Below are 25,305 nucleotides of genomic sequence, written 5' to 3'. Positions count from 1 at the left end.
ATCCCAATCTGGCCCTTTGGGGCTACTCAGATAGGAACCTAGGAACCTGCCTTATACGGAGTCAGACCATTGGTCCATCAAGACCAGTTTTGTCAACACTGGGTTCTCAAGGTACCTTGTTCGAGAAAAATAAGCCATACTGCATGGTAAACAAGCCACCCAGTGGAAAATGTCCTGGGTTCAGACAACACACTAACCCACGGTTTAATAAACAACCCATGGTTCAACAACAAATCCTTATCTTACAAAGCCCTAAACAACTTGGAACCAGGATACCTAGGAGACCGCCTTCCCTTATATATACCCAGGCGACATTTACGATCTTCAGAGGAGACCCTGTTCATCATCCCAACACGAAAAGAATGTCGCCATGAAGAACCTCCACGGCGGGCCTTCTCTGTAGCGGCACCCACCCTCTGGAAAACCCTCCTTCGTGCGGTTCAGGAGGCAGAAAATATAATAACTTTTAAATGCCTCCCCCAAAAACATATCTTTTTAAACAAGCCTTCCCTGGACTGTAATTTATTCTGGTTTTATGTGATTTTGAAGTTTTAATCTGGATTTTATGGTTTTAGTTGTAAACCTCCCAGAAAGCTTAGGCTGTGGGGCAGTATAAATATGTAATAATAAATAATAAATAATAAACAAACTACATTCCACCACTGAGTGCGAAACCAGTCAATATAATGCTTCAACTCACTGTTAGGCAATGTGTAGGCGCGTACGTGTGTGTGCATCTTAGGGCTGCAATGCTGTATTGGTTTAAAACCTTTTAGGCTGCAATCCTATCCTGCTTTATCATGGAGTAAGCTTCATTAAACTCAGTGGGACTTACTTCTGAGTAGGCATGTAATAGGGTAGCGCCACTGATCAACTAAAAAGTGCCCCCAATTAATCAGCGAACAGATTTCCCTCCAAATAGATTATTTTTTTAATGTAAATATTTATTAAGAAAAGCATCCCTCATGAAACAATTTCCGGAGCGTAGCCAGGACGGGTGGGCAGAAGGTAGATCTCCAGATGTTTTGGACCAGCTCCCAGAAGCCCATGCGAGGCACAGTCAATGGTCAGGAATGCTGGGTGTTCAAGGCCAAAACATCTGGAGATCTCATTTCTGCCCACCCGTTACTGCAGAAAAAAAGAAAAGGAAAAAAAAAAGAAAGCCTTGTAGCACCTTAGAGGCTAACAAATTTATCCTGGCATAAGCTTTTAAGAGACAGCTGGACAACCATCTGCCAAGGATGCTTTGAGGTGGATTCCTGCATTGAGCAGGGGGTTGGACTTGATAGCCTTATAGGCCCCTTCCAACTCTATTATTCTATGATTCTATGATTCCCTTGTGTGCATGAGACATAGGTAGGTATCAGCATATGTGGTTTTTTAAGAACTATTTTTTATCATATGCAACTGTATACAAATGTAATTGTATCCATTGTAGTTAATTGACAAAGATATCTTAAAACAGTTGTCAGGTATAGGTTTTTGGCATGGCCTTGCCATTTGTAGTTAAATTAGAAGTAGTATGGAATGTTAAACTCTACGCAAGCTTCTCTCTATGGGTGTTCTCAGAGAAAGAGCAGATGGGAGTCGCTTCAGCCCCACCCTGCCTCGACCTTGAGGCTGCAAGGCTTCTCTGGGAACCCGACAGAGTTTTGGAAGGGGTGGGGGCTTTGCTGAAGGAGTCACACAGATTGTAGCGTCCTATTGGTGGGGTGAGCTGTGTCGCCCTATTTTGACAGGGGCATTGCTAAAAGTGGCCTGGAGGAGGCCTACGCCTCCCTTTTTAAGCTGGAGCAAAGGCGAGGAGCCTTTGCAAGGAACACCTCGCCGGCATGGCCCGAAACCCCTCCCTGTTTAGATCCATCACCATCTGGGACTTTGAAAGCACTCTACACATGGATTGGATTTTGGATTACGAAGAGCTCTGCCAGTACGACAATGGAATCAGTTACCTAGGGAGGTTGTGGGCTCTCCCACACTAGAGGCCTTCAAGAGGCAGCTGGACAACCATCTGTCAGGGATGCTTCAGGGTGGATTCCTGCATTGAGCAGGGGGTTGGACTCAATGGCCTTGTAGGCCCCTTCCAATTCTGCTCTTCTATGATTCTATGAAAAGTACTGTGACGCTTTTCATAGACTTGTACTCCCGTTTGCTGTGGGCTGTGTGTTTTTGTTGGTCAACAGCTCAGTGTAGCGGTAGACCAAGCTGGATTTTGACTGTCGGATTTTTCCTCTGCCAAATCAGGCAGCGGGGAATTCCCAGTGCTAAAGCAGAAGCACGGGACCCCTTGTGCTGAGGTTTTACCTCCCTGTGATCTTGTTTAGGCCTTGACCATGTTCCCTTGAGTTACCAACAAATGACACATGGTTGGACTAGCAACCTTGGGATGGTTTGTTAAGCCTTTCAAGAATTTCCCACTGTGACTGTGTTGTGTTTCTCAAAAACCTCCTGCCTTCAGGGGAGACAATGATGCGGCCTGCTAAGTAATCCACAAAGCTTTATTTAAGCAATAAACATCTCTTCCCACCTGAAGAGAGTCTAATCTGTTGGAACCTTCCCCCTAGGCAAAACTAAGCAAACTAAGCGAGACAGTTGTTCTTTCAAGGAGAATGAAAAGCTTTTTCTCAAAACAAGTTAACTTCAGAGAGGCTAGTTCTGAGGCAATGCGAGACGCACCGAATTTCTCTCGCCTTCTTTTCGCTCTGCCCGTTTTAGCTTGCGGCGCACTCTAGGATCGGCTAACCTCTCCCTGCTCTCCCCCTCGGAAGAATGTTGGCTTCCCACTGATTGTGTATTATTTGCTCTTGAGGAGATAAGCTCTGGAGAGGGTTCAATCCCAGCTGGTGAAGAGCCCGTGAGAGCTTTCTCCCCCACTCGTACAGGCTGGCCTGTGTCTGGCGCCGACTCCTCTACTTCAGAGTCTGATTCAGATTGATTACTTGAAACACCTTCTTCCAAAACAGGAGGAGCAGAGCTAGACATGACAGACTGCCTGCAGGACCATAATAGGAATCTTTCCCCTCCATTGTCCAGGTTTAGAACCTGTTTTTGGAACCATGGAGACGGCAACAGGGAAACCACGTTGGTATTGTATCAAAAACCCTTTTGACTGCTTTGGAATTTTTGGGGAGCCTATAGCTCTGACCATCTGCTATATGTGTGTCACCATTAAGCTTTTACCGTGGGGTTTCCTGCAAAAAAGAAGTCCCATGGATTTGGGTGTTCCGTGTCTGTTTGCCAGAACGTGAGGCTGTGTGAGGGACTGAGAGACACGGCAATCGTGTGCGTGCAAAAATATAAAAAGGCAATCCATAACATTGCCACATGAGGGTGACCAAGGAATAGAACCATGGGGTGGGGCTATGCAGATCAGAACTCGCTTGATACTTAGAGTCACCAGATTTAGCCCCGCTCCCTACTTTCTCCTATATAATTTGAAATGGCTGCCACTGATTCATTCGGGGAGCGGGTGTGAATAAAGCACCGCTACGGAGGGCACTACTGCTAAAAGTAAATTCGACCCTCCATCTCTTGAGAATGGATGGGGTGTAAGTCCTTACTCAGAAGGATTCCATCGGGTGGGACGCAGTATCTATCGCCGCTCAGTGAGCACACAGATCTTTCCTTGCACATAGATAGCTAACACTTCAGGAAGAAGGCTAGGCACGCTAGCTTTCTACGTGCAGGGAATTGTCCCCAGCGCAGGGAGGAGCATTCACTCGCCTGAGTCCCACCTGTGGTACAGCCCTAACAGCAGGTAATGAGAACTAGGCCTCTGACTCAGCAGAGGGAGCAAAGAGCCACTTACCAGAGTCGCTGGCTCCTGTCCCATCGGGAGGGGGCGTAAGGCCTGTAGAGGAGTCCGGGCTTCGCCCTTCAGACAGTCCCTGAGACAGCTGAACTGTTCTGTCTCCTTTGCAGCTGCTCCTTTCCTCGCAGTATCGGGGGCCTGGTGCCCAAGGCTGTTGCTGCGGTTCCGTATGGGAGGTGATGTCGGGTGTGGAAACCAAATACTCTAGTCAGGAAGAGAAAAGAGTTTAAATGTGAACAGGAAGGAACAAGCGGGACGTGGAGTGCTGTCAATGGCTACTAGTCCTGATGGCTACCTCCAGTACCAGAACCAAGTATGCCTACCTGCACCAGTTGCGGGGGAACGTGGGCGGGAGGGTGCTTTTGCACTCATGTCCGTCCTGCTTACAGGTTTCCCATTGGGGCAGTGTTTATGGATGAGCCGAAACCTGATAGCAATGCAAAGGACGAGATGAAACAAGCCACTATGTTTATTAGTATGGTTTGATGGGCTGTTGAATACAGTTGCTGATTTGTTAATCCATGTTCTCTTACTGGGTTTTGGCCTGTTCCTGATTGGTTCTGGCTCAGTATATAAGTGGTATTGCAGCATATCTAGGGTGACCCTATGAAAAGGAGGACAGGGCTCCTGTATATTTAACAGTTGCATAGAAAAGGGAATGTCAGCAGGTGTCGTGTATTGTAGCTGCTCCAGCTTTCTCTGGGAGACGAATGAGGCAACGTGTGCTAGGCTATTTACAAAGCTTTATTGCAAGCAATAAACACTTCTGTAACACAAACTAGACGCCTTCTGTGAAACTCCCTTAGGCAAAAATTATGAAAACTAAGTAAGACAATTGTCCATTCAAAGAAAAGGCTTTTCCAAATGTTACGAACTTCAAGGTAGTTGATGCGTGGACGATTTCTCATGCAATCTGTCCGACTGTCTCTTTGCTGCTAACCTCAGTGAACGTTTTAGTTTCCGGCGATTCCTAGCATCAAGTAAGGTTTCTGAATGCTCACCCCTGGAAGTTGACTCCCTGTCCCGTGAAAGCATAGAATTTGGCCTTGGAGAAATAGACTCTGGAGGGGGCAGATTGCCAGCTGGAGCGTCTCCCGTGTGAACCTCCTCCTCCACTGGCTCTAACCGCCTGGTGACTGGCTCGGCATCTTCCGAGTCTGAATCTGTTTCTGATTGATTACCTGCCTCACCTACTCCTAATACAGGAGCTGTAGGGTTATACATGACATCAGGTGTCATTTGTATGCATGTTGCACCTGGTGAAATTCCCTCTTCATCACCACAGTTAAAGCTGCAGGAGCTACACCAGAGTGACCAGATTTAAAAGAGGGCAGGGCACCTGCAGCTTTAACTGGTGTGATGAAGAGGGAATTTCACCAGGTTCTCCATATATACAAATGACACTGGCTGAAATTCCCTTTTCAATACAACTGTTGAAGATATAGGACCCCCGTCCTCCTTTTCATATGGTCACCCTAAGCATATCACTTCACACAGCGCAGAATTAAACTATGGAACTCACTACCACAAGATGTAGTGATGGCCACCAATTTGGACGGCTTTAAAAGGGGGTTGGATAAATTCCTGGAGGAGGAGAAGGCTATCAAGGGCTACTAGCCCTGATGGTTATGTGCTACCTCCAAGATCAGAGGCAGTAAGCCTGTGTGCACCAGTTGCTGGGGAACATGGGTGGGAGGGTGCTGTTGCACTTCTTTCCAGCTTGTGGGTCCCTGGTTGGCCACTGTGTGAGCAGAGTACTGGACTAGATGGACCCTTGGCCTGATTCAGCAGGGCTCTTCTTCTCATGCAAACAACTATGCCGGAGAAGTCTTCTTGAGAATTTGAAGCTGTGTGCAGAGAAATGATGCTGTACAGCAGCTTTGTTCGCCACTCTGCTTTCCTCCAGATGTGTTGGGCTATAACCACTCTCATCCCCTGCTCCAATCCGCTGCCCATCCAGATGTTCGTCAGGCTATGGCTCACACCATGTCCAGGCAGCGTGACCATGCCGCCTCGGGATGGCAGCAGTTGTAATCTAACACGTCTGGACCAATGCTGGCTGGGCATGGCAGGAGTTGAGTTGTCGGCAGAGTGAGGCAACTGCCTCAGGTGGCAGTTGTGGGAGGGTGGCAGCAACAGCCCCTGGCTGATCCTGACCAGGTTTACTTTTTCCTCCCCACTGCCCAGCTGACGGCTGATCAGCTGGGTGAATGTGAAAAGTGGGCGTGGCACCTGGAGGTTCCGCGGACCGCAGAGAATGCGAACAAGGCCCACGGGAGGCCCACGGGTTGCCCACGGCTGTTATAAGGGCTAGAAACATGCTTTTTTTAAAGAAAAGAAAAACAAAACAGCTGATTTTTGGACTTGCTAATGCATCTGACCCTTCCGCCCGCACAGCACGTGCCCTACAGCTGAGCTATAGGATCCCTCTTTGATTGTTCTCCCCCGCACCTGAATGGATTCCCTCCTGATGCCCGGGAAAGGAGGCGCTGTCGTAGAGGCTTTCCCCATTGTCGAAATACTTGTAGGCGTTCTCCCCCACGTGGACTCTCTGGTGCTTGGTCAGGTACGGCCGCCAGCGGAAGCTCTCTCCGCACTGCAGGCACTTGTACGGCTTCTCCCCCGTGTGGATGCGCAGGTGCTCGGTGAGGGTGGAGCGCCGGTTGAAGCTCCGGCCGCACTTGGGGCACTCGTAGGGCTTCTCCCCCGTGTGGATGCGCAGGTGGGCGTTGAGGTGGGTGCTTTGGAAGAAGCGCTTCCCGCACGCCGGGCACTCGAAGGGCTTCTCCCCCGTGTGGGTCCGGTGGTGCTTCACCAGCTCGAACTTGTACTGGAAGGCCTTGCCGCACTCTAGGCAGGCGTGCTTCTTCTCCACCTGGACGATCTTGATCTGGCTGACGTCGGTGACGTCGTTCCCTTCGGGGAGGGGCTCCGCTTCAGTCTTTATCGGCCTCTCTGGCGGCCGGCACACCAAGCCCCGCGTGGTGTCAGATGCTTCAGGAGGAGGGGTCGGCCCACTGTGCTGCTCCGCTGTCTCGGAGGCTGCGTGCTGGGGATCGGCTGCTGCGTTGCCACTCCCCGCGGCGCCACCTGCTGGAGAAGAGCGAGAGAAAACACCATGCAGTAAAACACAAAACGTTTATTGCTCAATCCGCAGATCATTGCAACACATACAAACTAGAAATTTTACTAGACTATTATACAATACTACATATGGTTAAAACTACAGAGCTGTGGAAAAAGAGGGGAAAAGCACCACGAAAAGGCGATAGGAAAAAGAGGCGACTCGCTCTGGTGTTATGAATTCTCAAAAAAGGTTTCTTTATTTTTCTCATACGAAATATAAAAAAAATGTTCTAAAAACTTTAAACCAAACTTGTACAATGCTCAATGTTTCGGATCTTGTGTATCCTTCATCAGGAACTACACGACGAAATGAATTACTTTTCTAAGTAATTATAAATTCAAAGCCTTATTGATTTTTTTTTTACAAGCTCATAGTCATATTCGTTCTTTCTCCTTCAGCAGTCAAACTGTTCTGTAGTTTCCGGACTAGGCCCAAAGAAAGCTTTTTGAGAATTCATAGCACCAGAGCTAGTATCCTCTTTTTCCTATAAAACTACAGAGTTATCAAGTACATAACATCCATTACTGAAATGATGGTAAAATGGGTGAACAGCAGACATACAGAAACCTTTAACTACTTTTCAATCACAGTTCATTTAATATCTCTGAATCTTTATAGCACCTCACACCAATAGTATCCAAAAACTTTGCTCTACATCTATTAGCTTTCGCTGCAAATAGGGCAACCCTCTGAATCACATATGGGTCGGTAGAATGTAATAAATAAACCCAGTTCTTCCTGAACACCCCTGTATCTCACTTTCTTTAAAACAGGCTCCAAAGGACTTTTTCTTATGTCTGTGTAAAAGGGACAGTCAAATACGTAAGGCGCTTCGTCCTCTGGAACTGGCTCTCCACAAACACCAAGCAGTAAGTCTAGAAAAGACAATGGATCCCCCTTGGATGGGCTGTGGGTCAGTGGGTGAGGCCGTGCTTTGCATGCAGGCGGTCCCAGGTTCGATCACTGTCATCTCCAGGTAGGGTTGGGAAAGAAATCCTGCCCGAAAGCCTGGCGGGTCTCTGCCAGTCAGGTTTCTGGGTGACGGGGGAATGGGCCTGCAGAAACCCAGATTCTGCCCACCATTCAATGGAAGGACAGGTAGACAATGCGGTGATCACTAGAAGCCAACAAGGATTTGTCAAGGACAAGTCCTGTCAGACAAATTTGATCTCATTTTTTGATAGGATAACCTCCCTTGTGGACCGTGGGAACGCTGTGGACATCATATATCTTGACTTCAGCAAAGCTTCTGACAAAGTACCACATGACATTCTGATTAACAAACTAGCTAAAAGTGGGCTAGATGGAACAACTATTAGGTGGATTCACAGTTGGCTACAGAATCGGACTCAAAGAGTGCTTATCAACTGAAACTTCTCAAACTGGGGAGAGGCAACGAGTGGGGTACCGCAGGGCTCAGTTCTGGGCCCAGTGCTCTTCAACATTTTTATTAATGATTTGGACGAGGAGGTGCAGGGAATGCTGATCAAATTTGCAGATGACACAAAATTGGGTGGGATAGCTAATACCCTGGAAGACAGAAACAAACTTCAAAGTGATCTTGATAGGCTGGAGTGCTGGGCTGAAAACAACAGGATGGAATTTAATAGAGATAAATGCCAAGTTCTACATTTAGGAAATAGAAACCAAAGGCACAGTTACAAGATGGGGGATACTTGGCTCAGCAATACTACAAACAAGAAGGATCTTGGAATTGTTGTAGATTGCAAGCTGAATATGAGCCAACAGTGTGATATGGCTGCAAGAAAGGCAAATGCTATTTTGGGCTGCATTAATAGAAGTAGAGCTTCCAAATCATGTGAGGTACTGGTTCCACTCTATTCGGCCTTGGTTAGGCCTCATCTAGAGTATTGCGTCCAGTTCTGGGCTTCACAATTCAAGAAGGACGCAGACAAGCTGGAGCATGTTCAGAGGAGAGCAACCAGGATGATCAGGGGTCTAGAAACAAAGCCCTATGAAGAGAGACTGAAAGAACTGGGCATGTTTAGCCTGGAGAAGAGAAGATGGAGGGGAGACATGATAGCACTCTTCAAATACTTAAAAGGTTGTCACACAGAGGAGGGCCAGGATCTCTTCTCGATGTGCAGGACACGGAATAACGGGCTCAAGTTAGAGGAAGCCAGATTCCAGCTGGACATCAGGAAACACTTCCTGACTGTTAGAGCAGTGCGACAATGGAATCAGTTACCTAGGGAGGTTGTGGGCTCTCCCACACTAGAGGCATTCAAGAGGCAGCTGGACAACCATCTGTCAGGGATGCTTTAGGGTGGATTCCTGCATTGAGCAGGGGGTTGGACTCGATGGCCTTGTAGGCCCCTTCCAACTCTGCTATTCTATGATTCTACTTTGTATGCAGAAAGTTCAATCCTTGGCGTCTCCAGGCAGGACTATGAAAGAACTCTGCTTGAAACCTTGGAGAGCTGCTGCCAGTCAGTGTTGACAATACTGGGCTAGATGGACCAAGGGTCTGACTCATCATTTATTTTATTTACAATATTTATATACTGCTCCCCATTCAAAATTTCAGAGCAATGTACCAGATAAAATAAAATAAAAACAGAATAAAACACTTTAAAATAGGTTTTAGAAGAAGCAAAATGTAATTAAGGAAAGGCTTCCTGGAATAATGACGTTTTCAGGAGGTGCCGAAAGGAATACAAAGTTGGCGCCTGCCTGACCTCCAGAGGCAGGGAGTTCCATAGGAGGCGGGCCACCACGCTGGAGGCTCTTCTCCTGGTGGACTCCAACTGGAGGATGGGTCTATGTGGAACCACATATATAAGCCAGGTTCTTCTGTTCCTGTGTTCCTACTACAAACATTTTTCCTAGCCTGCTTGCCCTCCTTAGCATTTTTTGCCTAAAAGAAAAAACAGAGGAATTTACGTATGTTAGCCAGGCCTTTGTTTACTTAGATCTAGGGTGACCCTATGAAAAGGAGGACAGGGCTCCTGTATCTTTAACAGTTGCACAGAAAAGGGAATTTCAACAGGTCTCATTTGTATATATGGAGAACCTGGTGAAATTCCCTCTTCCTCACACCAGTTAAAGCTGCAGGAGCTATACTCGAGTGACCAGATTTAAAAGAGGGCAGGGCACCTGCAGCTTTAACTGGTGTGATGAAGAGGAAATTGCACCAGGTTCCCCATATATACAAATGACACCTGCTGAAATTTCCTTGTCAATACAACTGTTAAAGATACAGGAGCCCTGTCCTCCTTTCCATATAGTCACCCTACCTAGATCACTTACCTACTCTGACTGCCAACAACTCTCAGAGATTTAAGCAGACCTGGGTCTTTTGTAGAGTGGTTACCGGATATCCTTTTGATTGCAGACAACAGAATTGGAATTGAGCATGCAAAATGTATAAAGCTGTCTTACACTGAAGCAGATTATCAATTCAACTAGCCCTGCATGGTCTCATGTCATTGGCAGCAGTTCTCGAAGTCCTGGGTGGGCAGAAAGTACATGGCCTTCCTGCCTTTAATCTAAGCTTGTAAATAACTATACCTGGTCACCTGTGGTGAGCAAAGATTGACCCTAGGTGAGCAGGCAAGGAAGGGCCAATAAAGGCGTGTCTCCTGTCCCTGCTTGGACCCTTGTGTCATCTTCAGAGATCCTCCTCTGGGTGCTCCCGCCAAAGGAAGCTAGGCAGGTGGCTACAAGAAAGAGGGCCTTCTCAGTGGTGGCGCCCCACTTATGGAACAAACTCCCAAAGAGGTTCGCCTGTCACCGATGTGCTTACCTTTTTGGTGGCAGCCAAAGAGTTCTCTTTTATCTCAAGCATTTTAGATACCTACTTCTAGTTATTATGGCTGGTTTTTTAATCAATTCCTGTGCTGTTTTTTTGTTTTACGTTCTATTGTACTTTGTTCTTTAAAATATGTGTTGTATTTTTTATTTTTAACTGTGTTTTAAAATGGCATTTTTAGTTTTTTAACTGGTGGCAATCCATCCAGAGAACATTAGTTATTGGGCAGATTAGAAGCGTACTAAATAAATGATTCAATAATCAATAGCTTATGTAGAAGGTCCCATCTGTAGAGAGCTGCCATCAGTCATACTAGACAATAGTGGAGTGGACGACCTAGCTGGATGGACCTACTGCAAGTCATTCTGAGATCTACCAGTTGATTCCGGGATCAACCTTTCAGAATGGGGAAAAAGTTCTGCAGAAAAGCTGAGGAACTACCGAATGATTGGCAGTCAAGGAAAAAGGGGTGGGGCCAAGAGAAAGGACCCCGGAAGGAAACCCGGAAGGCCCAAATAAGATCTCAGGTTGGACAGATTTGGGCCTGAGTCTGAGGTTCTATATCTCTGTTTTATGGTCTTTTGACTTCATTTTTAGATGCTGCACACATACATTTCACAGCAGGCACCATGTGAGAAGAGGCATTCCTTTCCCCCCTGAGAGGGAAGAGGTTTGCTGAGAGAAGAGGATGCTCGCCCCTCATAAAGTTGTTTGTGTCTATATTATATTTTACAGACATTGCCTTCTCTTTTGTGGACACACATTCTCTCCTGTATATATGAGAGAGAGAAAGAGAGAGAAAGAGAGAGAGAGAGAGAGAGAGAGAGAGAGAGAGAGAGAGAGGGAAGAGCCAATGTGGCCTAGTGGTTAGAGTGTTGTACTGGAACTCTGGACACCCTGGTTCTAGTTCCCACTCTGTCCTGAAGATCACTGGGTGACTTTGGGCCAGTCACTGACTCTCAGCCTAAACTACCTCACAGGGTTGTTGTGAGAGTAAAATGGAGTGGAGGATGACTGTGAAACCCACCTTGCGTTCCTTGTATGAGGCAAAAAGGTGGGTTAGAAATGAAACAATGAATAGAATAAATAAATAAAACGCCCAGAAGATGCCTACCGGCCACCAATCTGTAAATATTTATGTTACCCAAATAATCAGTCACTTAAAAGAAAAATCTGCTGCCTGATTAATCGGGGACGCTTTTTCAATCGATCTTAAATCCTGCAGTCGATGAAGAAATGAACTGAATCAACATGGCAGCCCAAGTTATCGATAGCAATGTCTAAAAGAAAGGAAGGCATTAAAACGTCCTCACCCGTATGGATTCCCTGTTGATCAGCAAGGAGGGAGCCCTCGAACATGGCTTCCCCATTGTCAAGGCTTTTGTAGGCAGCGTTGCCCCCGACATGGACTCTCTGGTGCTTGGTCAGGTACGGCCGCCAGCGGAAGCTCTCTCCGCACTGCAGGCACTTGTACGGCTTCTCCCCCGTGTGGATGCGCAGGTGCTCGGTGAGGGTGGAGCGCCGGTTGAAGCTCCGGCCGCACTTGGGGCACTCGTAGGGCTTCTCCCCCGTGTGGATGCGCCGGTGGGCGCTCAGGTGGGAGCTCTGGATGAAGCGCTTGCCGCAGGCCAGGCACTCGTAGGGCTTCTCCCCCGTGTGGGTCCTCCAGTGCAGCAAGAACTCGGACTTGCAGTGGAACCACCGGTCGCACTCAGGGCACATGAGCTTCTTACGCCCCACGTGGAACATGCTCCGCTTCGAGTTGGCGGCCCGCACGTGCCGGGAGGGCTCCCGCCATACGGTCCCCGGCTGCGTCTCCCATTCCCTCTGCAGGCCGCAGCGGGCCTCGGAGTCCGCGGGGCCGTTCCCTGGGGAGGCCCCCAGCAACGTCCACTGGGGTTCTGCCCGATCCGAGAGGTCAGGTTCGGCGACCTCCTCCTTGATCTCCCTCGCAATCACCTCGCTCGCGGGGATAGAGGGAGACGCCAGAGGAACGTCGTTCCCTGCAGGAGAACGGGAAGCGGTGAAAATGTGAGAGAGGGGGGCTGGGAGTAAGGCTCTGAAGGAGTCGCTGCTTGGGACTCATTTATTTATCGTATTTCTATACCACCCAATAGCCGGCACTCTCTAGGCGGTTCACAACAACGAACATCACAAAATACAGCATGAAATGCAAAATAAAACATAAAAGTATAAAGGAAGGAAAGGAACCTCTCGTGCAAGCACTGAGTCATTACTGACTCTTGGAGGGACGCCAGCTTTCGCTGACGTTTTCTTGGCAGGCCTTATAGCGGGGTGGTTTGCCGTTGCCTTCCCCGGCCATTATTACCTTTCCCCCAGCTAACTGGGTACTCATTTGACCGACCTCGGGAGGATGGAAGGCTGAGTTGACCCGAGCCGGCTGCCTGAGAACCTGCTTCCGCTGGGATCGAACTCAGGCCGTGGGGAGAGTTTCAGCTGCAGAAACTGCTGCTTTACCACTCTGCGCCACACGAGGCTCATTAAAAGTATAAAACTACAGCATAAAAGTAAAGGCAAAACGTAGCCAGTTCCTACACTAGCCTTGACAAGGTGCATAGAATGATAGAATTATGAATTTTAGAATTACCACAAGGATCATCTAGCCCAACTAGGATGACCATATGAAAAGGAGGACAGGGCTCCTGTATCTTTTACTGTTATGATGAAGAGGGGATTTCACCAGGTGCTGCCTGCATACAAATGACACTTGCTTAGGGTGGCCATATGAAAAGGAGGACAGGGCTCCTGTACCTTTAAGTTGCACAGAAAAGGGGATTTCCGCAGGTGTCATTAGTATGCATGCAGCACCTGGTGACATTCCCTCTTCATCACAACAGTTAAAGCTGCAGGAGCTATACTAGAGTGACCAGATGCAAAAGAGGGCAGGGCACCTGCAGCTTTAACTGTTGTGATGAAGAGGAAATTTCTCCAGGTTCTCCATATATACAAATGACACCTGCTGAAATTTCCTTTTCAATACAACTGTTAAAGATACAGGAGCCCTGTCCTCCTTTTCATACGGTCACCCTAAGTCCAACCCTCTGCAATGTGCAGGAAAACCAATTAAACCACCCAGGAGAGGTGGCTGTCCAGCCTCTTCTTAAAAACCTCCAGAGATGGAGAACCCACAACCTCCGCAGGTACACTGTTCCACTGTTGTACAGATCTTACCGTCAGGAAGTTTTTCCTTATTTTTAATTGAAATCTAGGTAGCTGTAACTTCTACCCATTCTTTTGGGTCCTGCTTTCTGTGGCCGTGGAAAACAGTTCTTCACCATCCACCCTGTGGCATCCTTTTATGTACCTGACAGTCTCCTTTTCTCCAGACTGAACGTAGAATTATAGAATTGTAGAGTTGGAAGGGTCCTACAAGGCCATCTAGTCCAACCCCCTGCTCAATGCAGGAATCCACCCTAAAGCATCCCTGACAGATGGTTGTCCAGCTGCCTCTTAAAGGCCTCTAGTGTGGGACAGCCCACAACCTCCTTAGGCAACTGATTCCATTGTCGTACTGCTCTAACAGTCAGGAAGTTTTTCCTGATGTCCAGCCTGTTCCTTCAGCCTGTCCTCCAGCCCCTGTATCATCTTTGTTGCCGTCCTCTGAACCTGTTCTAACCTGTCAATGTCCTTAGTTCTAGCCTGGCTGAAGATGATCCCCAAGAAGGCTTCACCTTCCAGAAGCCGTTCCAGCAGGCTGAGCTGAAAAAGATGAGTTGAGGAAGCAGAGCGATTCTACCACTCCTGCTGAAATACTTATTTTCTTCCCCTCTTCAAGGCAGCGTACATAATCCCTTATTGTATTAAAAAAACATCCTTTTTTCTACCCCTTTGCCTTTTGGGGGGCATCTTTTTAGATTTCAAGCCTGCGGACAGAGACTGTATTGTTCAATTGATTATATGGAAGCCCCTCTCTGAACCTTTTGGGCTCCAGAATGGGATTTTAAAAATTCTTTAAATAAACAAATCATGATAAATCCCAGTTCTGCTGGACTTGCGTTATCAGGTGTGCAATGGGAATGTTCAATCTCTCCTGATGAAGACAGGCAATACAACCACCCACCCTTGACTAAGTCATTGCTCTGGTCTGGCTTCCTTCTAATTAGTCTCTGTGGGAGAAGTGGGCGTGCGCATGAAACACTGTTGCAACCTTGCACCAGGTGTGAAAGGAACATCCCGTACAGAGTTGTGGCACAATTACCTGCCCACAAGAAGAGGCGTTACACCCCACAAGTCAATTCCAAATGTATGTCTGCAGTTTGTAAGTCTGTGGTTTTTAGAGTGTTGGCCTGAGTGGGCGGAGTTAGAATGTCTTGGGAGGGGGAGGAGTGATATATAAGGGAATGATGGAGGGGATTGAAAGATCTTTCCAGGGAGACTTGTTAGGGACTCTTAGAGTCTGTAGTGCTCTCTGTATTTATGGTACTTAAGTTCTGGGAAATTTGAGAGTCAGTGTAGTGAGTGGTGTCTTTAGAGTGTGGTGTGCACGTAGTGGAAGTATATAATTCAATACTGAGAATAAAGAAAGTTCAAGAGTGATTGTGTGAGTGAAAGGAAAGCGCGAATGTGAGAGTGACAGGATTGTATGAAAGGTTTCAAAAAGGTTTTTAAATGTTGTTATTTGAAACAAAGCTTATGACCTTTTAAAAATAAATTTTGATTGTTTGTTTTAAAACTACTACAAAAATCCCACGTGTCTGTTAGGCGTTTATCATCTTAAGTTTACACATTCAGCACCCACTCTGACAATCATTCACCTAAGCAGGTATAACTCACAGCGCATTATTATATATATTGAAATCCATTCTCCATTTTAAACCCCTTTCTCCACATAGTTTGGAGGAAGGTGGGCTTTATCCCTTGCCTCAGGTGTACCAAGTGGTGGTGCTTGGCTTGAGCAGGGAGTAGCCTCAGCCGGGTCTGGTGTTCAGAGCCTGTGTCGCCCCATAAGAAGTGGTGGCAGACGTGAGGTCTGGTGTTCAGAGCCTGTGTCGTGGCAGGCGTGCGCATGAAACACTGTTGCAACCTTGCACCAGGTGTGAAAGGAACATCCCGTACAGAGTTGTGGCACAATTACCCGCCCACAAGAAGAGACTGCCTGTCATATGTTTGAATGAATCATTCCCCTTTCAAATTCCAGACAGGAACAACCCTTTTCTCAGCGACCAGAATGAAACATGCCTCCATTTTAAATTATTATTATATTATAATATAATATATAATAATAATAAGGAAGTGAGGCAGGTGGCTACCAGGAGGAGGGCCTTCTCTGTTGTGGCACCCCGGCTGTGGAATGAGCTCCCTAAGGAGGTTCGCTTGGCACCTACATTATATTCTTTTAGACGCCAAGTGAAGACCTTTTTATTCTCCCAGTATTTTAACAGTCTATAAATTAATTTTAACTTTGCTGTTTTAAATTTGTATTTTAAATTTGTATTTTTGCATTGCTGCTGTTTTTATCTTGGTTGTGCTTTTATATTGTATTTTGTATTATGGTTTTATACTGTTGTTTTATACTTTGAATAGTCTTAATTTTTGTGAACTGCCCAGAGAGCTCCGGCTATTGGGCGGTATAGAAATGCAATAAATAAATAAATAAATAAATAAATAAACAATTTAATTTATATACCGCCCCATAGCTGAAGCTCTCTGGGTGGTTTTACAAAGATTAAAAAGATTAGATTAAAAAGACTGAACATTAAAAATCAAGATACAAAACTTAAAAACAAAAACAGTGAACATTTAAAGCAATTTTACAAATTCAGCGTGTGCACACGTGCCTGTGTGTGTAGAACATCCCTCTGCTGCCAAAAGGTTGGGTAATACAGCTCTAAGCCTCAGACCATATTGGCGCTCTGAACATGAATGCAAACGTGCAAAATTCTAAATTCAGCACGCACACACGCACACATCACGAGCTTTCTTCTTTTAACAAAATTGGAAGGCATCGTGCCTCAAATGCAAACTACTGCAGCTCTGCCTTCTTCCTCCTTTGCATAATCCCCAATGGAGGATCATGGGTAGTCTCTCTCATTTACAGCTCATGCATTTCAATGGGTGCTCTCTCTCATTTGCATGACCATGGTTGCACCCTTTCCAGTTGCTTGGCATTCAGAGAACCGCGGGGTGAGTGGGGGGTATTGTTCCCCCCCCCCCCGCCCGCCCCGAAGGATTCTAGGCAATCTCTGGTGGGATGCTTTGGAATCTCCAGAGGTCCCTAAGGTGGGTTTGTGTGGCAATGGTGAGGCAGAAGCCCCGACAACACGCCTTGTCATTTTGGAAGGAGGATCATAGAATCATAGAATCATAGAATAGCAGAGTTGGAAGGGGCCTACAAGGCCATCGAGTCCAACCCCCCCTGCTCAATGCAGGAATCCACCCTAAAGCATCCCTGACAGATGGTTGTCCAGCTGCCTCTTGAAGGCCTCTAGTGTGGGAGAGCCCACAACCTCCCTAGGTAGCTGATTTCACTGTCGCACTGCTCTAACAGTCAGGAAGTTTTTCCTGATGTCCAGCCGGAATCTGGCTTCCTTTAAGTGGGCCGCTGGAAACACCCGGCAGAAAACCCACCTCTGTTGTGAGGCCTCGTGCATAGCCACTGTGTCCTCATCCCTCAATGAGCCAGTGTGGCGTAGTGGTTAGAGAGTTGGGAGATCTGGGTTCTAGTCCCCCCTCGGCCATGGAAGCTCACTGGGTGACTTTGGACCAGTCACGGAGTCTCAGCCCAATCTACCTGCGTCAAGAAGGACGCAGACAAGCTGGAGCATGTTCAGAAGAGGGCAACCAGGATGATCAGAGGTCTAGAAACAAAGCCCTATGAAGAGAGACTGAAAGAACTGGGCATGTTTAGCCTGGAGAAGAGAAGACTGAGGGGAGACATGATAGCACTCTTCAAATACTTAAAAGGTTGTCACACAGAGGAGGGCTAGGATCTCTTCTTGATCCTCCCAGAGTGCAGGACACTGAATAATGGGCTCAAGTTAAAGGAAGCCAGATTCCAGCTGGACATCAGGAAAAACTTCCTAACTGTTAGAGCAGTGCGATGGTGGAATCAGTTACCTAGGGAGGTGGTGGGCTCTCCCACACTAGAGGCCTTCAAGAGGAAGCTGGGCAAGCATCTTTCGGGGATGCTTTAGGGTGGATTCCTGCCTTGAGCAGGGGGTTGGACTCAATGGCCTTGTAGGCCCCTTCCAACTCTGCTATGCTATGATTCTATGATTCTACCTCATGGGGTTGCTGTTGTGAGGATAAAATGGAGAGGAGGAGGATTATGTTTCTTAAGGAGGAAAAAAAAGGCAGGATAAAAATGCAATAAATAAATAATAAATAAATACATAAATGTTACTTTTGTGTCTCTCTCCCCTCCATCTATTATTTTTCCTTCATGCTCAAATTCCTAAACTAATTTGAGATGTTGACTGGGTTCAGACAACACAATAACCAATGGTGGTTTAAATAGCTGACAATTGGTTATTTAACCCACTGTGGGTCATCGTGTGGTGTGGAGGGAGTTTTTTTTAAAATCAATGGTGGGTTATTTGGCCAAAATAACCAACGCAGTGCAGAGTTGGCTATTTGAACCATCATTGGTTATCGTGATGTGTGGAGGGCACTGTGGGTTATTTCCTTGGCTACCGGTGGTTATTTTGTCAGTCACAGAATCGCAAGGCAAGAGCGGTCTAAGCGGCGGCTGCCACTCTAGTCCAGCTGGCAAGGTAGATTTTCAGCAGCAATGGCTGATGGGATGCAAGCGGGAGGACTGAGGGGGGACGAGAGGGCAGGGATGAGTGAGTCAACTCAGCGTGGACTAATCGTCAACTCAATGCTGATCCTAGTCTACATCACGGTTGATTATTACCATGTTGTGTGGGGAGTACTTTCTAGAGATAAACAACTGTTGAGTTGATTATTACCCCACTGTTGACTATCGTGTTGCCTGAATGCAACCTGTAAGTTCTTTGGGGCAGGGACCTGCGTTGTATAACAGCAACAGTGGTCATCGTAGTAGTTGCTATTCTAGCACCATTAGGGCAGAACTATATGGGTGGGATAGCTAATACCCTGGAAGACAGAAACAAACTTCAAAGTGATCTTGATAGGCTGGAGTGCTGGGCTGAAAACAACAGGATGAAATTGAATAGGGATAAATGCCAAGTTCTACATTTAGGAAATAGAAACCAAAGGCACAGTTACAAGATGGGGGATACTTGGCTCAGCAATACTACAAACGTGAAGGATCTTGGAATTGTTGTAGATTGCAAGCTGAATATGAGCCAACAGTGCGATATGGCTGCAAGAAAGGCAAATGCTATTTTGGGCTGCATTAATAGAAGTATAGCTTCCAAATCACGTGAGGTACTGGTTCCTCTCTATTCGGCCCTGGTTAGGCCTCATCTACAGTATTGCGTCCAGTTCTGGGCTCCACAATTCAAGAAGGACGCAGCCAAGCTGGAGCGTGTTCAGAGGAGGGCAACCAGGATGATCAGGCGTCTGGAAACAAAGCCCTATGAGGAGAGACTGAAAGAACTGGGCATGTTTAGCCTGGAGAAAAGAAAATTGAGGGAAGACATGATAGCACTCTTCAAATACTTAAAAGGTTGTCACACAGAGGAGGGCCAGGATCTCTTCTCGATCCTCCCAGAGTGCAGGACACGGAATAATGGACTCAAGTTAAAGGAAGCCAGATTCCAGCTGGACATCAGAAAAACTGCCTTCAAGAGGCAGCTGGACAAGCATCTGTCGGGGATGCTTTAGGGTGGATTCCTGCATTGAGCAGGGGGTTGGACTCGATGGCCTTGTAGGCCCCTTCCAACTCTGCTATTCTATGACTCTATGATTCTATGTTTTTCCAATAATGCATTCTCTCTGGAGAGTGGGCTTCTGCAGGGGGAAATCAGAAAGCAAAAGGTGTGTGTGTAAAACAGGGGTCCCCAAACTTTTGAGGTCAGTGGACACATTTGGAATTTTGACTGCATCGTGGGCATTCTCACAAAATGGCTGCACTGGGCAGCGGGGGCAGACTTTCACAAAACACCCATTTTCAAGAAGGCTAAAAGAAAAGTAACTTGTCCAAGAACCTAAGTACAGAGGTAGAGTCACAAATATGTACTTTTAAAAATGTACTTTTAATGTGTTTTTTTAATTCTGTTTTTATTCTTTTATTCTACTTGTCCACCCTTCCGAAATTCGGTATCTGAATATTGTAAATAAATAAAACCACAGAACCACTTTTTTGAACCCAGAGGTTTTCTGCGGCAACAAGTCAGTCCACCAAAAATCCCGCCTGGGGCTCAGAGCTGTTCTTGGATATCAAGATGGTGTCGGAGACGGGCGTTTCGCTTTGCAGCATATCAGCTTCCTAGCTAATTTTTTTAAAATTACAAAATCTAAAAAAAGAGGCATCTGCAGGCATAACACGTTGGCAAGGTCTAAACATTTCTGTCTCAAAATGCCCCGTGCCCAATTGTTTCCTCCCCCTGATTGATTTCTAGTCTCATGGGGCTGGATTGCATGACATGACAGCCCATCGTGGGTTAATTAAGCCTTGAGGAGGTGCGGTGCATGCCGGCCGCCATATACAACCCTGGACGGGAGGCTGTCGGGAGTTGTTGTCTTGTGCATTACGTGAGACTGTGGATTATACAAGGGTTGTTTAACCCTCAAATAACATCCCCACTAATCTGGTTCGCACAACACAACCATATCCAGCTGGGAGCTGCAAATTCATAATGGTAACCGGCACGCAATGAAGCCACTCTGGGTTTAATAAACCCACGAAGGGCTAACATGTTGTGTGAACCTGTTGCCATTTGAAAGCTGCCATTTTGGGTAGGGTGACCATATGAAAAGGAGGACAGGGCTCCTGTATCTTGAACAGTTGCATAGAAAAGGGAATTTCAGCAGGTGCCACTTGTATGCATGCAGCACCTGGTGAAATTCCCTCTTCATCACAACAGTTAAAGCTGTAGGAGCTATACTAGACTGACCAGATTCAAAAGAGGGCAGGGCACCTGCAGCTTTAACTGTTGTGATGAAGACGAAACCCAAGGAGGTTCGCTTGGCACCTACATTATATGCCTTTAGACACCAGGTGAAGGCCTTTTTATTCACCCAGTATTTTAACAGTCTATAAATAAATTTTAACTGGTGTTTTAAATTTGTAATTTTGCACTGCTGCTGTTTTTATCTGGTTGAGCTTTTATATTGTATTTTATATTATGGTTTTATACTGTTGTTTTATACTTTGAATGTTTTTAATTTTTGTGAACCGCCCAGAGAGCTCCGGCTATTGGGCAGTATAGAAATGCAATAAATAAATAAATAATTTCACCAGGTTCCTCATATATACAAACGACACCTTCTGAAATCCCCTTTTCAATACAACTGTTAAAGATACAGGAGCCCTGTCCTCCTTTTCATATGGCCACCCTAATTTTGGGTAACAGGCCGAGGGTGTAGAAATGGAGAGGCACTCCGTCCCCTGTATTCCTGAACTTCTTGGTACTGTTCACACACACCCCAGCCGCAAATTCATAGAATCATAGAATAGGAGAGTTGGAAGGGGCCTATAAGGCCATCGAGTCCAACCCCCAGTTGTCACATTCAACTGGAAATAGGAAGCCCGAATCAAGGGATGACAGTTTCTATTAGGGTGGGGAAGCTGTTGCGTTCCAGATGTTGTTGAGACTCCAACTCCCATCATGCCCAACAAGATCTGAAGGGCGACAGCGTCCCCACCGTTTGGCTTACCCGGAAACCAGTTTGCTTTCATTTGCAAAGCCACTGCAACTCTCCTCTGACCTTCGCAAATGTTCACGGGGATCTTCTTGTCCTCTGACACTTGGGCAGTTGGGATCCATGGCTCTTCCCCACGCTCCAGCCGAGAGATCAACTCGGGTTTAGGAATCGGAACGGCTAGGACACACATGGGAAAAAAATTAAGAAGTCCATTAAATGATCACCTGATTGCAATCCCTAAGAATGTTGACACATTTCAGAACACTTTGCTCAATTAATTTTTCCTCAGGCATTGCTGCAGGAAAACATGATTAATAACATGTAAATGAAAAGTGTGGTAGTGGCTTAACAGCATAAGAATGTCCAAGCATGAAGGAAACTTCCAGATGAGTCAGCCATGGCTGGCTGGGACCTGCTGGGAGTTGTAGGCCTTTCTTTTCCATCTAAACATCCATAGGATTGCACCCTAAGTCTCTCAAACCCAAAAACAAAGGTTCATAGAACCACGGAATCATAGAATCGTAGAGTTGGAAGGGGCCTACAAGGCCATCAAGTCCAACCCCCTGCTCAATGCAGGAATCCACCTTAAAGCATCCCTGACAGATGGTTGTCCAGCTGTTCTTGTGACATCTTAAACACTAGGAAAATTAGAGTCAAGAGAGACATTAAATCTGTATCTAGCAGATATGTCTTCCCCACTTCATTTTTACTCTAGTGTAGGTGCAGGGCCCCCAACCTGGATCTTAAAAGCCCACCCTACGCTATGGTTCCAATCCGAATTATGCCTAATCTGGAATAAAAATTTAAAAAAACAGAAAGAAAAAGAAAGACGTAGCTGCTAAATAAGGGTTTAATGTAACAGCTGTTCTGGCCCTTATGGTGGCATAAACTTTCATGAACTAGAGCCAGTGTGGTGTAGTGGCTAAAGCGTTAGACTGGGAGTCAGGAGATCCGGGTTCTAGTCCCCACTCGGCCGTGGAAACCCACTGGGTGACTTTGGGCCAGTCACAGCCTCTCAGCCCAACCCACCTCACAGGGTTGTTGTTGTGAGATAAAATGGAGGAAGGAGGAGGATTATGTATGCCACCTTGGGTTCCTTGGAGGAAAAAAACCAGGATATAAATGCAATAATAAATAAACAAATATACAGCAGCAGTATACCTCTGGGTACAGGATTCTGAGGGCAGACATATGGGAAAATGCCTCATCTAAGACTTAGTTACTGGCAGCAAAAGCTTTAAGCTAAAAAATGCTGGTATTTTTGGCTCCACCCACCACTGGAACGTGGCACCTGAGAGTTTTTCCGAAATTTGAATTCAGCCCTCAGGCTGAAAGTGGTTTTCCGTGCCTGCTTTAAAGGGATCACACAATTAAGTCTAGAACAGAAGAAAGAGTCGTGCAGCCAGGGCTGCTTCTAGCTTTGAGCTGGGCCCTGGGCCAAGTTCATGCTGGACATGGGAGCTTCTTGCTTAGTGCGCCCCAGCGGGGTTACCACACCGTGGTGATGGGCAGCAGAAGCAGCCGTGTTGGGTGGCCGCCATTTTAATTTTCCCACTGTGTTCTGGAGCAAGGCTGTATCAGGGGCACTGTTCGAAATTAAAATGGCCACCTGACTTGGTCTTCTGGTGATGCTCAGTGCTCTGGGAAGAAAAATGGGAGGAGAGCCCAGGCAAGGCGTGTCAGGGTGCTGAGGCCTGGTAGATGTCCAAGAGCTGATGTCTGCCCCACTTGTGGCACCTTGAATGTGAGAAATCTATTGTGGCATTTTAAGGTACCTGAAGACTCGCCCGTTTTTGTCACAACAGACCAACGTGGTTGTGCCTCTGGAATTGAACAGGAAGCTGCCCTGTGCTGTGTCAGACTATTGGGCCTCCTAGTTCAATATTGCCTACTCTGACTAGCAGTGACTTTCTGGGGCCTCAGATAGGGATATTTCAAGCCTTACCTGGAGATGTTGGGGATCGAATCCAGGACTTTCTACTTGCTAAGCAATGCTCTACCACTGGGCTACATTTCCTACGGCTCTGCCACAGTAAAGACAACGCAAAGAAACCTACAGCCCCTTAAAGCAGCGGCAGGGAATTGGAGAAGAGAAGATTGAGGGGAGACATGAGAGCACTCTTCAAATACTTAAAAGGTTGTCACGCAGAGGAGGGCCAGGATCTCTTCTCGATCCTCCCAGAGTGCAGGATAAGGAATAATGGGCTCAAGTTAAAAGAAGCCAGATTCCAGCTGGACATCAGGAAAAACTTCCTGACTGTTAGAGCAGTACGACAATGGAACCAGTTACCTAGGGAGGTTGTGGGCTCTCCCACACTAGAGGCCTTCAAGAGGCAGCTGGACAACCATCTGTCAGGGATGCTTTTGGGTGGATTCCTGCATTGAGCAGGGGGTTGGACTCGATGGCCTTGTAGGCCCCTTCCAATTCTGCTATTCTATGATTCTATGGTGGCCTTCCAGATGCTGCTTCCCTACAGATCCCATGATCCTGTTTTGGCTGGGGCTGATGGGAGTTGGATCCCAACAACATCTGGAGGTTCCCCACCCCTGCCTTAAAGGTTGACAAACATCTCCTGTTCATTGAGTTTCCATAGACGACAGTAAAAGCACTTCGTCAGAAATGGCTTAGAAAGAACGTAAGAACCATGTTGGATCAGACCAAGGGCACATCTAATTTATTACAATATTAAAACATTAAACATTTAAAATACATGACAATTTTACAAGTCCTTAACATAGACGGAGGCCCAGATTATTTGCCATAGGCCTGCTGGAACAAAGAAATTTGCCTGCTTCCAAAAGCACATTAAAGAGGGAGCCAGTCTAGCTTCCCCGGGAAGAGAGTTCCAGAGTACTGGAGCAGCCACCGAGAAGGCCCTCTCCCATGTTCCCATCAGGTGTGCCTGTGAAGATGGTGGGACTGAAAGAAGGGCTCCCCCAAAAGATCTCAAAGCAAGGGTAGGCCCACAAGAGAAAATACAGCCTTTCACATAACCTGGACCCAAGCCATATAGGGCTTTATAGGTCACAACCAGCACTTTGGATTAGTAGCCACTGATCCCCATATCCTCCATGAATTTATCCAATTCCCTTTCAAAGCCATCCAAGGTGGTGGCCATCACCTCATCTTGTGGAAGTGAATCCCATAATTTAACTACGTAAACTATGACTCTGAATGGGGCTCAGAGTTGCCTGCAGCAAAGACTGAAGATTGGTAGGTGGTGGTGGGATCAGGAGATGTAAAATTAAAAAATTGAAATTGTATTGTCAGAATAAAAAGGGGATTAATTTTCTTTGTACATTTCCAGCTGTTTTGCTTTCTCTAACATTTGCCGTGCTCTTGCAAACAGGAGCTGCTCCCATTCGGTTTTGCATATCAGCTAGCGGAAGATGACGTCTCAGCGAGGGTGCTTTTGCATAATAGGCCCACAGACATACTTATGTGGACACACTCTGCTAACTCTGCTACAACACAGTGGAGAAGGGGGGATGCTTATTTTGCTAGGACCGACTGGCCCAACCAGGTGCCCTCCAGGTATGTTGGCCTGCAACTCCCATTGTCCCCAGCCATCATGGCCACATGCTATCCTGGCTGGGGGTAATGAGAGTTGTAGTCCAACACATCAAGAGGCCTGCTCTACTTTGTCAATGTAGAGTCAAACAGGTTGGCTTTCCCTCCACTCCTCAAGTCTAAAATGGCACAATCTGGGTACGTCTTTCCCTACCTACCACATCCGTTGTGTTGCAAAAGCTGTCAATGTAGACGTGACTGTAAGTATGGGATTGAAGACATGCTTATGCCGGCCACGTCTCTTTCATGAAAATAAATTTAATATATAT

General features: G+C 46.7%; 1 protein-coding gene across 1 annotated transcript in view; it reads right to left on the bottom strand.

The window, feature by feature from the left end:
- Window positions 1-25,305, bottom strand: part of LOC134396172 (zinc finger protein 723-like) — a 36,696-nt gene that overhangs the window by 1,999 nt on the left and 9,392 nt on the right. The window contains exons 4-7 of the mRNA XM_063122573.1: window positions 21,529-21,642; window positions 12,024-12,713; window positions 6,263-6,904; window positions 3,809-4,015 (exon numbers count right to left, since the gene is read on the bottom strand). Of these exons, the coding sequence (XP_062978643.1) occupies window positions 3,809-4,015; window positions 6,263-6,904; window positions 12,024-12,713; window positions 21,529-21,642 (1,653 nt within the window). The remainder of the gene's footprint in view (window positions 1-3,808; window positions 4,016-6,262; window positions 6,905-12,023; window positions 12,714-21,528; window positions 21,643-25,305) is intronic.

The sequence above is a fragment of the Elgaria multicarinata genome, chromosome 3 (assembly GCF_023053635.1).
Source record: "Elgaria multicarinata webbii isolate HBS135686 ecotype San Diego chromosome 3, rElgMul1.1.pri, whole genome shotgun sequence".
Lineage (NCBI taxonomy): Eukaryota > Metazoa > Chordata > Lepidosauria > Squamata > Anguidae > Elgaria > Elgaria multicarinata.
The sequence above is the reverse complement of the archived record's forward strand: the minus strand, read 5'-3'. Positions and strand labels throughout refer to the sequence as shown.